Genomic DNA, 12,416 nt, shown 5'->3' with positions numbered 1-12,416 from the left:
GTAAGTGAAGAAAGTGGGAGCTCAGGGTGGAGCTGAGATGCTACCTTCATTTACCAAGTGATTACTCAGCATTTGCTTTGATTCAGGTGCTGGCTCCACGCACAGGACACAGCAGTGATCACAATGAACACGGTCCCTGCATGACGGACCTCAGCCAGGAAGGCAGACTAGCAACTAACGAACTGTAAACGCAGCGTGCTTTGAGACTCTGTGGGGACCCAGGCAAAGGAAGGAGCAGGTGGTGAGGTCCTGGAGTGGGACGAGTGTGGGGACTAGAGAACTGAGGCCAGTGGGGCTGGGATGTGTTAGAATGGTACAATTGGAGGCTAGGCCCTCGGAGCCCAGAGGAAGGACTGGGCTCTTAGGAAAAACAGGAGCCAGTGAAGGGTTTTAAAACAGAAATAAATGATCCAATTTTTGTTTTTAGAAGCTCATCTCTTTTTGAAAAAAATTCAAAATCAATTTAGAGATGCCCATGCAAAACAACAGTGAACCCATGATAAATGTTAGAGGTCAGAATCATTCATTCTGAGACAGGTACGTCATCAAATAAGTACTGGAAGAGAGAAATGGTAAACGGACCGATTCACCTTTAAAAAAATCCCATAATTTATTTATGGTAAGGCATTTATAATGGAAATGAGCAGTACTGGAAATTTAGCAGAGGATTAAAAGGCGCACTCACTGTGGGTAGCAAATTGCACTTTAAGGTTAATTCTTACCCGAAGCCCGGACTCAATAAATATGTGCATGTTGGTTTTCCTGCTCACAACAGCTTTCTGCCCACCTCGAACTGGCGTTGGGGGGAGCAGAAGACAGCTCTCAGGTGGGAGACGTGGATCTTGTGCAGGGGCTGCTGGATTTCTGTCAGTCACAAAGGAAGAAGAGGGAGAAGAACACTGTATGCTGTATTCCAGGCAGTCACTGTGGCCCTGTCTGGCGATGCAGCCCAGCGCTAAGGCATGTGCTGTTCGCTGTGGGCATTTTTTCTCCTTTAACCATGAGAACCACAGAGATTCTCAGGTTGTTTATCAAGGTGGTAGAACAACCCCAGAAAAAGATATCAGACTGGTGAACACACAGTTAAGATGGATAGTAAGGGGACACTCCATTTGAATTTTGAAAACATATGCCAAGGAGTTTCTTTCAGAACCCAGAAGCAAAATTCAAAGGAAGTTATTTTAAAAGCTTTTAAGGTTTAAGTATCTGTTTAATCAGAGCAAAAGGTATATATTTAAAATATATATAACTTTGATTCAATAAATAAAACAAAAACGGTCTCAGAGAAATACCAAAACACCCGGCTGCTGTCACAGCTAACTCATTCATTAATCGAAAAAATAATCTCCAGGTGAAATTTATTACTTGGAAGGACGTTAGCCCAAACACCAGAAAGTAGTACCATCTTATATATATACATACACATACACACACACACACACTACTAAGGTAAATTATTAAATTAATCCACTTACGAGTAAATAAGAACTGAATGGCTTATCAGAAGCAAGCACCTAAGGTAGGTTTTGGGTTTTTGTTTTTTCTTTCAAACTTACTTTTCTTTTTCTGTTAACAGGGGGAGATTTTCACTGACCAAACCATAACTGAGCAATAGAACGGATTCTGCCGTCATTTCCTGATTTACAATTAATCCTGCTATGATGCGGCGCAAGGTTTCGTGAACTTTCCGGGCCAGTTTTAAACTTGTGGTGTTTTGTAAGATCTAAAGGCAAACATAAATATCACTCTGAGGTAACACAGGACTGCATTTTTGTTTGTTGTAATGGTGGTTTCTAAAATATATATTTGCTTTTTAATATATGTTTGGTTTTGTTTTCTAATTTAAAAAGAAACATTCTTAATAAAATTTCAAACAGAGCATACAAAGTATTATCTACACATAACCTCAATCCCAGAGACAACCACTATCAGCAGCAAGTGTGCCTCTGGATATCTCGTACTCCCTCTTGTGCTCTCTGGTGGTGAGATCTCAGGGCTCACGGCTGGAGATACGATGTGACACTTGGAAGACGTCAACCCTCCAAGTGCCTTACAGGCAAGCACACACACATACACGACAGTAACAAAGTGTAGTCACTACTCATCTGAAACCATGCTAATAAAGTGCTGTGATGGACAAACCTCAAGGTGTGATATTAGTCATTGGGCCAAATTAGAGGAACTTAATGGGAATCCACGACCATCAACCCCAACACAAGCCTCAGCACTTTATAGCTATTCCTTTGCATAGGACATGGTGTTAATAACTTTCATTACCTTGGAGGGACTTGATATAAATGGAAAATTCATGTGCTCTGTTGACTCTTTTTCAGCCTCAAAACCTATCTAACATTCTTAGGTTTAGATAAGATGAGTGCATTGTAGGAACAATACAGAGTTAATCTAACACCAAAACCTTTGAAATTAACATTTGGTTAATTCATGTCATTAAATAGTGCTGGTTTTAGTACATAAAANCGTGACAAAAATGGAAGGAATGGGAAAAGGGTCTGGGAGACTCTCGTAAGTGAAGAAAGTGGGAGCTCAGGGTGGAGCTGAGATGCTACCTTCATTTACCAAGTGATTACTCAGCATTTGCTTTGATTCAGGTGCTGGCTCCACGCACAGGACACAGCAGTGATCACAATGAACACGGTCCCTGCATGACGGACCTCAGCCAGGAAGGCAGACTAGCAACTAACGAACTGTAAACGCAGCGTGCTTTGAGACTCTGTGGGGACCCAGGCAAAGGAAGGAGCAGGTGGTGAGGTCCTGGAGTGGGACGAGTGTGGGGACTAGAGAACTGAGGCCAGTGGGGCTGGGATGTGTTAGAATGGTACAATTGGAGGCTAGGCCCTCGGAGCCCAGAGGAAGGACTGGGCTCTTAGGAAAAACAGGAGCCAGTGAAGGGTTTTAAAACAGAAATAAATGATCCAATTTTTGTTTTTAGAAGCTCATCTCTTTTTAAAAAAAATTCAAAATCAATTTAGAGATGCCCATGCAAAACAACAGCGAACCCATGATAAATGTTAGAGGTCAGAATCATTCATTCTGAGACAGGTACGTCATCAAATAAGTACTGGAAGAGAGAAATGGTAAACGGACCGATTCACCTTTAAAAAAATCCCATAATTTATTTATGGTAAGGCATTTATAATGGAAATGANTGAGATCAAGAGTTGCATGCACTACCAGCCGAGACAGGCGCCCCACACCATCCCTCTATTTAAGGAGCAGACAGCTGGCTCAGAAATTAGGTATGGGAACAATACACTATAGAATTTAATAGTTAAGTGCTGTCCAAAAGATATGAAAAACATATACTGAGAGCAAGCGATTATATGAGAACCCCTGAACCTCTGGGCTAAGTCTAAGAGATTGCTGAGATCAGCTAGTGCACCTAGCTCAGCTCTACCCTAACAGACCCACGCTGCTCTGGTTGCTGTAACGGTTTTCTTGGGCTAGATTAGATGAAGACAGAGGAAAGGCCTTGAGAGTCAAAGGCCAGGGCTCAGATTCCAGCTCTGCAGTTTATTACCTACTTAACTACAGAGACGTTACTTAACCTCCTGGCACCTTCACTGTAAGAAAGGCAATCGGGAAATGGAGAAGTGTAGGCTCTGGAGTCTGACACACTGAGGCTCATATACTAGATCTGTGATCTGGGCCAAGTCACTTAGCCCAAGGCCTAGCTTTCTCATCAATAAAACAGAACCATTAATAATATGTGCCTCATGGGTCGTTATGAGGATTCATACCAGTGGGGGGTAGTAGTATCAAGGATGACAAAGAGGATTAATGCTGACATGGGGACCCCCCAACTCACCCTCATGACACGATGGTGAGGATCAAATCAAATAAGTAATGTATGTTCCAGGGCTTATAAAACTGTTAAAGGCTATCCAAATATAAGGGATTATTCCACTGGAAAGCAATGTAATGCAGGGAACAGAGGTAGTTTATAATATCATAAATCCACTTAAAAACTCAATCATCTTGTGAAGCACAAACCTCAAAGTTCTGGATATTGTGCACAACACGGCTCTTGTGAAGCAACAGAACTCACCTTTACATCCATGGAAACCAGGCAGTCTATGAGGAGAGAGACAAAAGGATCCAACATTTCCAGAACAGTCTCACTTGAAGACTTGATCTTGGAAGTCTTCAGACTCAGATGTAGCAGCTAAAAGATTCAAAACAGTATTTCACAGCAGTTGCCCATAAGACCAAATGACTTAGGTGAAGGTGAAATGATTTTAAGAGACAAACATGAAATATGTTAAGATGCTTCTGTCTGACGTGACAAAAATGGAAGGAATGGGAAAAGGGTCTGGGAGACTCTCGTAAGTGAAGAAAGTGGGAGCTCAGGGTGGAGCTGAGATGCTACCTTCATTTACCAAGTGATTACTCAGCATTTGCTTTGATTCAGGTGCTGGCTCCACGCACAGGACACAGCAGTGATCACAATGAACACGGTCCCTGCATGACGGACCTCAGCCAGGAAGGCAGACTAGCAACTAACGAACTGTAAACGCAGCGTGCTTTGAGACTCTGTGGGGACCCAGGCAAAGGAAGGAGCAGGTGGTGAGGTCCTGGAGTGGGACGAGTGTGGGGACTAGAGAACTGAGGCCAGTGGGGCTGGGATGTGTTAGAATGGTACAATTGGAGGCTAGGCCCTCGGAGCCCAGAGGAAGGACTGGGCTCTTAGGAAAAACAGGAGCCAGTGAAGGGTTTTAAAACAGAAATAAATGATCCAATTTTTGTTTTTAGAAGCTCATCTCTTTTTAAAAAAAATTCAAAATCAATTTAGAGATGCCCATGCAAAACAACAGCGAACCCATGATAAATGTTAGAGGTCAGAATCATTCATTCTGAGACAGGTACGTCATCAAATAAGTACTGGAAGAGAGAAATGGTAAACGGACCGATTCACCTTTAAAAAAATCCCATAATTTATTTATGGTAAGGCATTTATAATGGAAATGAGCAGTACTGGAAATTTAGCAGAGGATTAAAAGGCGCACTCACTGTGGGTAGCAAATTGCACTTTAAGGTTAATTCTTACCCGAAGCCCGGACTCAATAAATATGTGCATGTTGGTTTTCCTGCTCACAACAGCTTTCTGCCCACCTCGAACTGGCGTTGGGGGGAGCAGAAGACAGCTCTCAGGTGGGAGACGTGGATCTTGTGCAGGGGCTGCTGGATTTCTGTCAGTCACAAAGGAAGAAGAGGGAGAAGAACACTGTATGCTGTACTCCAGGCAGTCACTGTGGCCCTGTCTGGCGATGCAGCCCAGCGCTAAGGCATGTGCTGTTCGCTGTGGGCATTTTTTCTCCTTTAACCATGAGAACCACAGAGATTCTCAGGTTGTTTATCAAGGTGGTAGAACAACCCCAGAAAAAGATATCAGACTGGTGAACACACAGTTAAGATGGATAGTAAGGGGACACTCCATTTGAATTTTGAAAACATATGCCAAGGAGTTTCTTTCAGAACCCAGAAGCAAAATTCAAAGGAAGTTATTTTAAAAGCTTTTAAGGTTTAAGTATCTGTTTAATCAGAGCAAAAGGTATATATTTAAAATATATATAACTTTGATTCAATAAATAAAACAAAAACGGTCTCAGAGAAATACCAAAACACCCGGCTGCTGTCACAGCTAACTCATTCATTTATCGAAAAAATAATCTCCAGGTGAAATTTATTACTTGGAAGGACGTTAGCCCAAACACCAGAAAGTAGTACCATCTTATATATATACATACACATACACACACACACACACTACTAAGGTAAATTATTAAATTAATCCACTTACGAGTAAATAAGAACTGAATGGCTTATCAGAAGCAAGCACCTAAGGTAGGTTTTGGGTTTTTGTTTTTTCTTTCAAACTTACTTTTCTTTTTCTGTTAACAGGGGGAGATTTTCACTGACCAAACCATAACTGAGCAATAGAACGGATTCTGCCGTCATTTCCTGATTTACAATTAATCCTGCTATGATGCGGCGCAAGGTTTCGTGAACTTTCCGGGCCAGTTTTAAACTTGTGGTGTTTTGTAAGATCTAAAGGCAAACATAAATATCACTCTGAGGTAACACAGGACTGCATTTTTGTTTGTTGTAATGGTGGTTTCTAAAATATATATTTGCTTTTTAATATATGTTTGGTTTTGTTTTCTAATTTAAAAAGAAACATTCTTAATAAAATTTCAAACAGAGCATACAAAGTATTATCTACACATAACCTCAATCCCAGAGACAACCACTATCAGCAGCAAGTGTGCCTCTGGATATCTCGTACTCCCTCTTGTGCTCTCTGGTGGTGAGATCTCAGGGCTCACGGCTGGAGATACGATGTGACACTTGGAAGACGTCAACCCTCCAAGTGCCTTACAGGCAAGCACACACACATACACGACAGTAACAAAGTGTAGTCACTACTCATCTGAAACCATGCTAATAAAGTGCTGTGATGGACAAACCTCAAGGTGTGATATTAGTCATTGGGCCAAATTAGAGGAACTTAATGGGAATCCACGACCATCAACCCCAACACAAGCCTCAGCACTTTATAGCTATTCCTTTGCATAGGACATGGTGTTAATAACTTTCATTACCTTGGAGGGACTTGATATAAATGGAAAATTCATGTGCTCTGTTGACTCTTTTTCAGCCTCAAAACCTATCTAACATTCTTAGGTTTAGATAAGATGAGTGCATTGTAGGAACAATACAGAGTTAATCTAACACCAAAACCTTTGAAATTAACATTTGGTTAATTCATGTCATTAAATAGTGCTGGTTTTAGTACATAAAATTGTAATAAAAAGAATTATTAACGTTTATTGAATTTTCACCCCTGCATTAGGCACAGAGAACATTATGAAGGTTAAGTAAACTACAGTCTCTGCCCAACAGGAGGCAGAATGAAAACAGTGCAGAGAATGTGAGCTTTGGAACAGAAAGATCTACCACTAAATCCTTACTTTCCTCCTTAACCACTTTTCTACCTTTCTGAACGTGCATTTTCTTATTCGTTAGATAGAAGTACCACTGATCTCAAACTGATTGTGCGGATTAGAAGTGATAATGAAACAATGCTTAGAACATAATACGTGTTCGACAAATGCCACTTGGCAATCTGACTCCACAAAAGCTACGTTCTTAGCTGCTGACTTGACCCAGCTATAAAATTCACCTGCATTTCAATTATTTTGCTTCCGTATCACATGGTTTACATCCAGGACTCTGGTTCTTGGTTTAGAATGCCCAACTAGGGCTGCCAGCTAGTGGCTATATGGTACAGGTGCCCTTAGCACCAAAGGAGATCCTGGTAGTTAAGTGGAGCACTTAGGTTTATCCCGCATGGTAGCTCTTTTCAAGAACTCATGATACTGTAACATGAGGATCTCCTGTATTGCATTCAAGTTCTTACCTCTTTTAATGGAAGGATAAGTTTTGTAACCTGATCTTTCCCTATAAACTTGCCCAGGATTTCGTAAGAATCATAACTCTTGCTTCTTCGTGCCTCCATAACTTTGGAGAGGATCTGCTTCACTTCCTTCTCTTCAGCAATGGCACCAAACAACTCATGGTTAAAAATCTTTGAGAGGAAAAAGCCAAGTGGCAATTATATGCAATCAGCAAAATATGTCAACATAAGCAGTCTCTGATACACCCAGATCAAGGGAAAGCAAGTCAGACAGGACTGAAATTAGATGGTAGGAATTCCTATTAGATTCCACTTTTTCAAGGTAGTTCAGAGACCAATTACTGAAAGACAAGCAAATATAGAAACACCGAAAGGTTTTTTTCTAAGGGGAAATGAAAGAAGAATACTATACACATTTACGTATATAATTATAGAATAGACAGACAGGTACTTCTTCTTTGATATTACCAAAGAGTAGCTTAATTTCTCTTTAAAAACTCTTATGATATTTGCAACTTAATTATCAAAACTGATGTATTTAATTCAAAATGTTTAAGTGTCTACATTTTTTTTTATGAACAAACAAAGGCTGTGTGGCAAATTTAGCCTCTTCTTAATCCCACCCCAAATTACATTATCCAATTTTAAAAGTTTATTGTTATAAATTTTTCATTATTCTATTTTTCATTATTATAGGTAAAGCNATGTGGCAAATTTAGTCTCTTCTTAATCCCACCCCAAATTACCACATTATCCAATTTTAAAAGTTTATTGTTATAAATTTTTCATTATTCTATTTTTCATTATTATAGGTAAAGCTTTATACTTTTATATAAACCCCAGACTAAATATATCTTTGATTATTCCTTTAAAACAGATTCTTCAAAGTAGTTGAAATTTTTGCTTATTTTAAAGCTCTTGATACACAACATCAGCTTTCTTTCCAGAAAGGTTATACCAAAACTCATGACCTAAAGGGATGGCAGAGTGCCCATCTCATGTCACTTGATCAGCTTTTAAACTCTGCTAATCTAAGAGATAAGACAGAATATTATTTTCATTTCTATAGGCTATAATTATTTCTTAATTTGTGAACTGATTTTGTGTGTCCTTTGCCTAATTAAAAAAAAAAAAGTGCAACTCCCTTTTCCTAAGACTTACCTCAATCATTATATCTAAGCAAGAGTCCAAATCCCCAACTTGCAGCTTGTTGGTGAGGCCTTGCAGCAACATGTAAACAGTGAAAGTTAGCACATGGACCTAAAATGAAATGCACAGTAACAATATGAATGGTGAAGAATCCCACACTAGGAAAAAAATAAGATCTAAGAAGTACTGCAAACAGCACTCAGAGTAATATCTGTCATTACTGTAGGGAGAAACTTTGACAAATATCACCATGTAAAAGACTAACCAAATGATCACTTTGTACAAAAGATGCTCAGAAACACATTACTATGCTTGGGATCTATTACTGTGACTAAACCAGGCCACTGATTTATAAAGAAAGGCACAAGAGCCTTGAACTTTAAAAACCAACCTGTGCATTAAGGAGCTTGCCAATGTTGAATACAATCAAAGCTGTTCTGAAGGAAACAGACAAATTTTTGCCCTTAATAGTAACCACAGCTAACATTCCTAAGAGCTTACTATGGGCTATTAATACCATTGTATTAATACCTCATACACGTATTAAATCATTTAATCCTCACTCACTGTATCTATGGTGTAGGTGCTATATTATCAGCACTTTTCAGATGAGGACGCTGAGGCACAGAGAGATCAAGTAACTTGCCACAGGCTGCATGGGTAGGCAGTGGTACAGTCAGGATTTGAAACCATATGGACTGGTGCCAGAGCCCCTGCTCTGTATCACGATTCTATGTTGCCTCTCAAGCTTTCTGCATTCTTTATGCTGCTTCTAATGCTATAAAATTATCACGGTGAACATCAGATAATGATCACAGGCTAAGGAAACATAATTGGTTGTCAGTACCTAATTGGTTATCAATATATAGATTGGATTTGATTTTTTAAGTAATCTCTACACCCAACGTGGGGCTCAAACTCAATCCCAAGATCAAGAGTTGCATGCCCTACTGACTGAGACAGCCAGGCACCCCTCGACTGGATTCTAAAGGCACAATTTTGTATGTATCTACTGGAGATCTTTATGTACTTTTATATACTTAAAATGTTTGCTGTGGGCTTTATACTTAAAAGTCCTTTGGGGGGGAGGATGAAGAATGACATTTGAGGAATATAGTTTGATAGTGTTAACACTATTAAGTGTATTAACACTAAAACCCAAACTAGTTTTTCTTTCATCCCTATTTTAATTATTTTAACAAATCATGGAATGGACTTAAAGAACAGGTGGTCAGAGAAAAAAGGGCTACTCATTTAAACATCTCAGGTGCTCCATTAAAATATGAATGAATCCAAAAGATGGAGATATACTGTATTTATCCTATGCCCGCTGCCTAACACAGCATGTCACATAAAGCAGCCCACGAAATAAATGCTGGTTGGAAGGGCAGAATAAAAATGAATACTGACAGGGGCTCTGATTCCAGGTAAGATGGAAAAAGCACACCCTACTCTGTCTCTCCCACTGAAAGCAGCTGTAACACCTGGAAAGGATGCATGGAACAGCTACTAGGGAGGAACACTAGAATGCAAGCCTAACTTCCAGGGAGTTTACCTCTGTTTTCTGTTCAGTATCCCCCAGCTAACATGAAGTGGATGCCAGGACACAGGGAACTCTAGGAGAAGCCCCACAGCTCAACGAGTAGGAGCAGGAACACATAATGCTCTAAGAGAGGGAGGAAATCCCTGTTTTTTCTTCTGTTTTCCATTCTTCCAGACCCCTCGTGGTGGTGGCAATGGCCTAGAAATAGGAACTGGGAAGAGCCACAACTCTGTGGGAAGGGACTTTCCTCTGTTTCAGTGGAACTACATGCCCAGAGGGTAGGCCAACTCTAGCTGCTCTTCTCTTTCTGTTTCGTCACAGGTTGGCCCCTCCTGTGGGCACAGCCGTGGGAAGTGCATGGCAAAGTGGGAGCAATAAAGCCCCAGCTTTCTACCTGGAGGACTGAGACGAATGGAAAACTCAAGTGCTAGCCAAGAAACTGAAGATATAAAGAATTAAATGGAAATTTTAGAACTGAAAAACCTAACAACCCAAATAAGAAATTCACTGGATGAGCCCAGCAGCAGGATGGAGATGAAAAAGGAAGGAGTAAGTGAACCTGAAGACAGATCAGTAAAAATTATTCAACAGAAAGAAAGAACTGAACCAGTGGGACAAAAACAGAAAGTCTAACATTCATTTCACTGGAGTTCCAGGAGAGGACAAAGTACAGTGCAGAAAAAGTATCTGGAGAAATAATGGCTCAAAACTTCCCCAATTTGGTTAGGAAGCTCAGCAAATCTCATATAGGGTACCTCCCCTGTCCCCGTCCAACTGCAGAGCAAACTCAGATACATCATAATCAAACTACTGAAAAATAAAGGCAAAGAAAAAGTCTTTAAAGCAGCCAGAAGAGAAAACGATGCATTCCTTAGAGGGGGACAATGATTTGAATAACTGGATTAGTCATCAGAAAGGCCAGAAAGAAGTGATCCAATATTTTTAAAGTGCTGAAAGAAAAGTACTGTCAATGATGACAGGAAACTAAGAGCATTTGCTGCCACCATACTTGCCCTACAAGATTGCTGATGGAAGTTCTTTAGACTGAAGGGAAATGATTACCAGAAAGAAACTTGGAAATTCAGAAATGTAAGAGCAGCAGAAATGATAAATATCTGGGCAAACTGACAAACTATTTCTTCCCTCTTGAGTTCTTTAAAATATATTTGACAATTACAAGCGAAAACTCTACCACTGCCTGATGAAGTTTTCAATATATAGAGATATAATGACAAAGAACTATAGAATAAAAAAAGGGTGAAGGGATCCATATTGTGGTAAGTTTTCTATATTTCACTTGAAGTCGTAAAACACTAATTCTAAGTAGAATATTAAAAATAAGTATGTATATGGTAATTCCTAGAGCAACCATCAAAAAACTATACAAAGAGAGACAATTAAAATGAATACTGATATTTTTAGTGTGTTAGATATATAACCTATAGAATAGCAAGCTTACCTTTGAGCAAATTCAGATACAGAAAGTAAAGCTAACTACCAGGAGTCTTGACTGGGTACTTGAAAAGAACAAGCTACAGTGTTTCTCAAACTTGAGAAATGCAGAAGCATAGGTCAGGTGCAGGGCCCTAAACTGTGCATTTCTACCAAGCTCCCAGGTGTTGCTGATGGTGCTTATCCAAGATCCACACCTGGAGTAGTGAGGAGCTAGCCAGCCATGTAACTACTCAAAGAGCTTTGTATTCCACCTGGAGATCCTATTATTTTTATCACTTATAGTATATAGTTCAACTCTTAAACAAATGTATGTGTACTTTATTATTCACATTTGTGGTAATAGTCAACATGCATTCAACAAGAATATTTTTTAACAACTCAGAAAATACAAAACTTGTTATCAAATGCTTTGGGAAAAAAGACAGGTTATATAACCCAGGCCTATAAGTGTCTTTATAAACAGGCCTATAAGTGTCTTTATATTCAAATATAGGAGTTTTTCTAAAAACAGATTTTCAAAATGCTGATTAGAAACTTGTGAATATTCTTGATTGCTACTGCAGTGCAGCAACCTTACTAAAGACAGACAAAAAGCACCATCACTTATAGTGTTCAAATTGCAAATATTTGAATTTCAATCCAACCTGAGTGAATATAAGGCACATAATGCCATTTACCTGATATCCACGGACAAGGGTAGTCTGTAATTCTTTTAAAATATATTGTAGGTAGTGGACACCCAGGTCTTCTATTATTTTTGCTAGCGTGCTGCGTGCAATGTCTCTGATTTCCTGTGCTCTGTTCTTGAGGAGGGCACATACTTTCAGTAAAATA

General features: G+C 39.6%; 1 protein-coding gene across 2 annotated transcripts in view; it reads right to left on the bottom strand.

The window, feature by feature from the left end:
- The window catches only part of UTP20 (UTP20 small subunit processome component), a 94,993-nt gene that overhangs the window by 13,470 nt on the left and 69,107 nt on the right, over window positions 1-12,416 (bottom strand). For both annotated transcript variants that reach the window (XM_034644494.1, XM_034644495.1), the window contains exons 43-48: window positions 12,260-12,416; window positions 8,597-8,695; window positions 7,439-7,606; window positions 5,900-6,066; window positions 5,066-5,207; window positions 4,067-4,183 (exon numbers count right to left, since the gene is read on the bottom strand). In XM_034644494.1, coding sequence (XP_034500385.1) covers window positions 4,067-4,183; window positions 5,066-5,207; window positions 5,900-6,066; window positions 7,439-7,606; window positions 8,597-8,695; window positions 12,260-12,416 — 850 coding nt within the window. The remainder of the gene's footprint in view (window positions 1-4,066; window positions 4,184-5,065; window positions 5,208-5,899; window positions 6,067-7,438; window positions 7,607-8,596; window positions 8,696-12,259) is intronic.

Source organism: Ailuropoda melanoleuca, chromosome 15 (genome assembly GCF_002007445.2).
Source record: "Ailuropoda melanoleuca isolate Jingjing chromosome 15, ASM200744v2, whole genome shotgun sequence".
NCBI classification, from domain to species: Eukaryota; Metazoa; Chordata; class Mammalia; order Carnivora; family Ursidae; genus Ailuropoda; species Ailuropoda melanoleuca.
The sequence above is the reverse complement of the archived record's forward strand: the minus strand, read 5'-3'. Positions and strand labels throughout refer to the sequence as shown.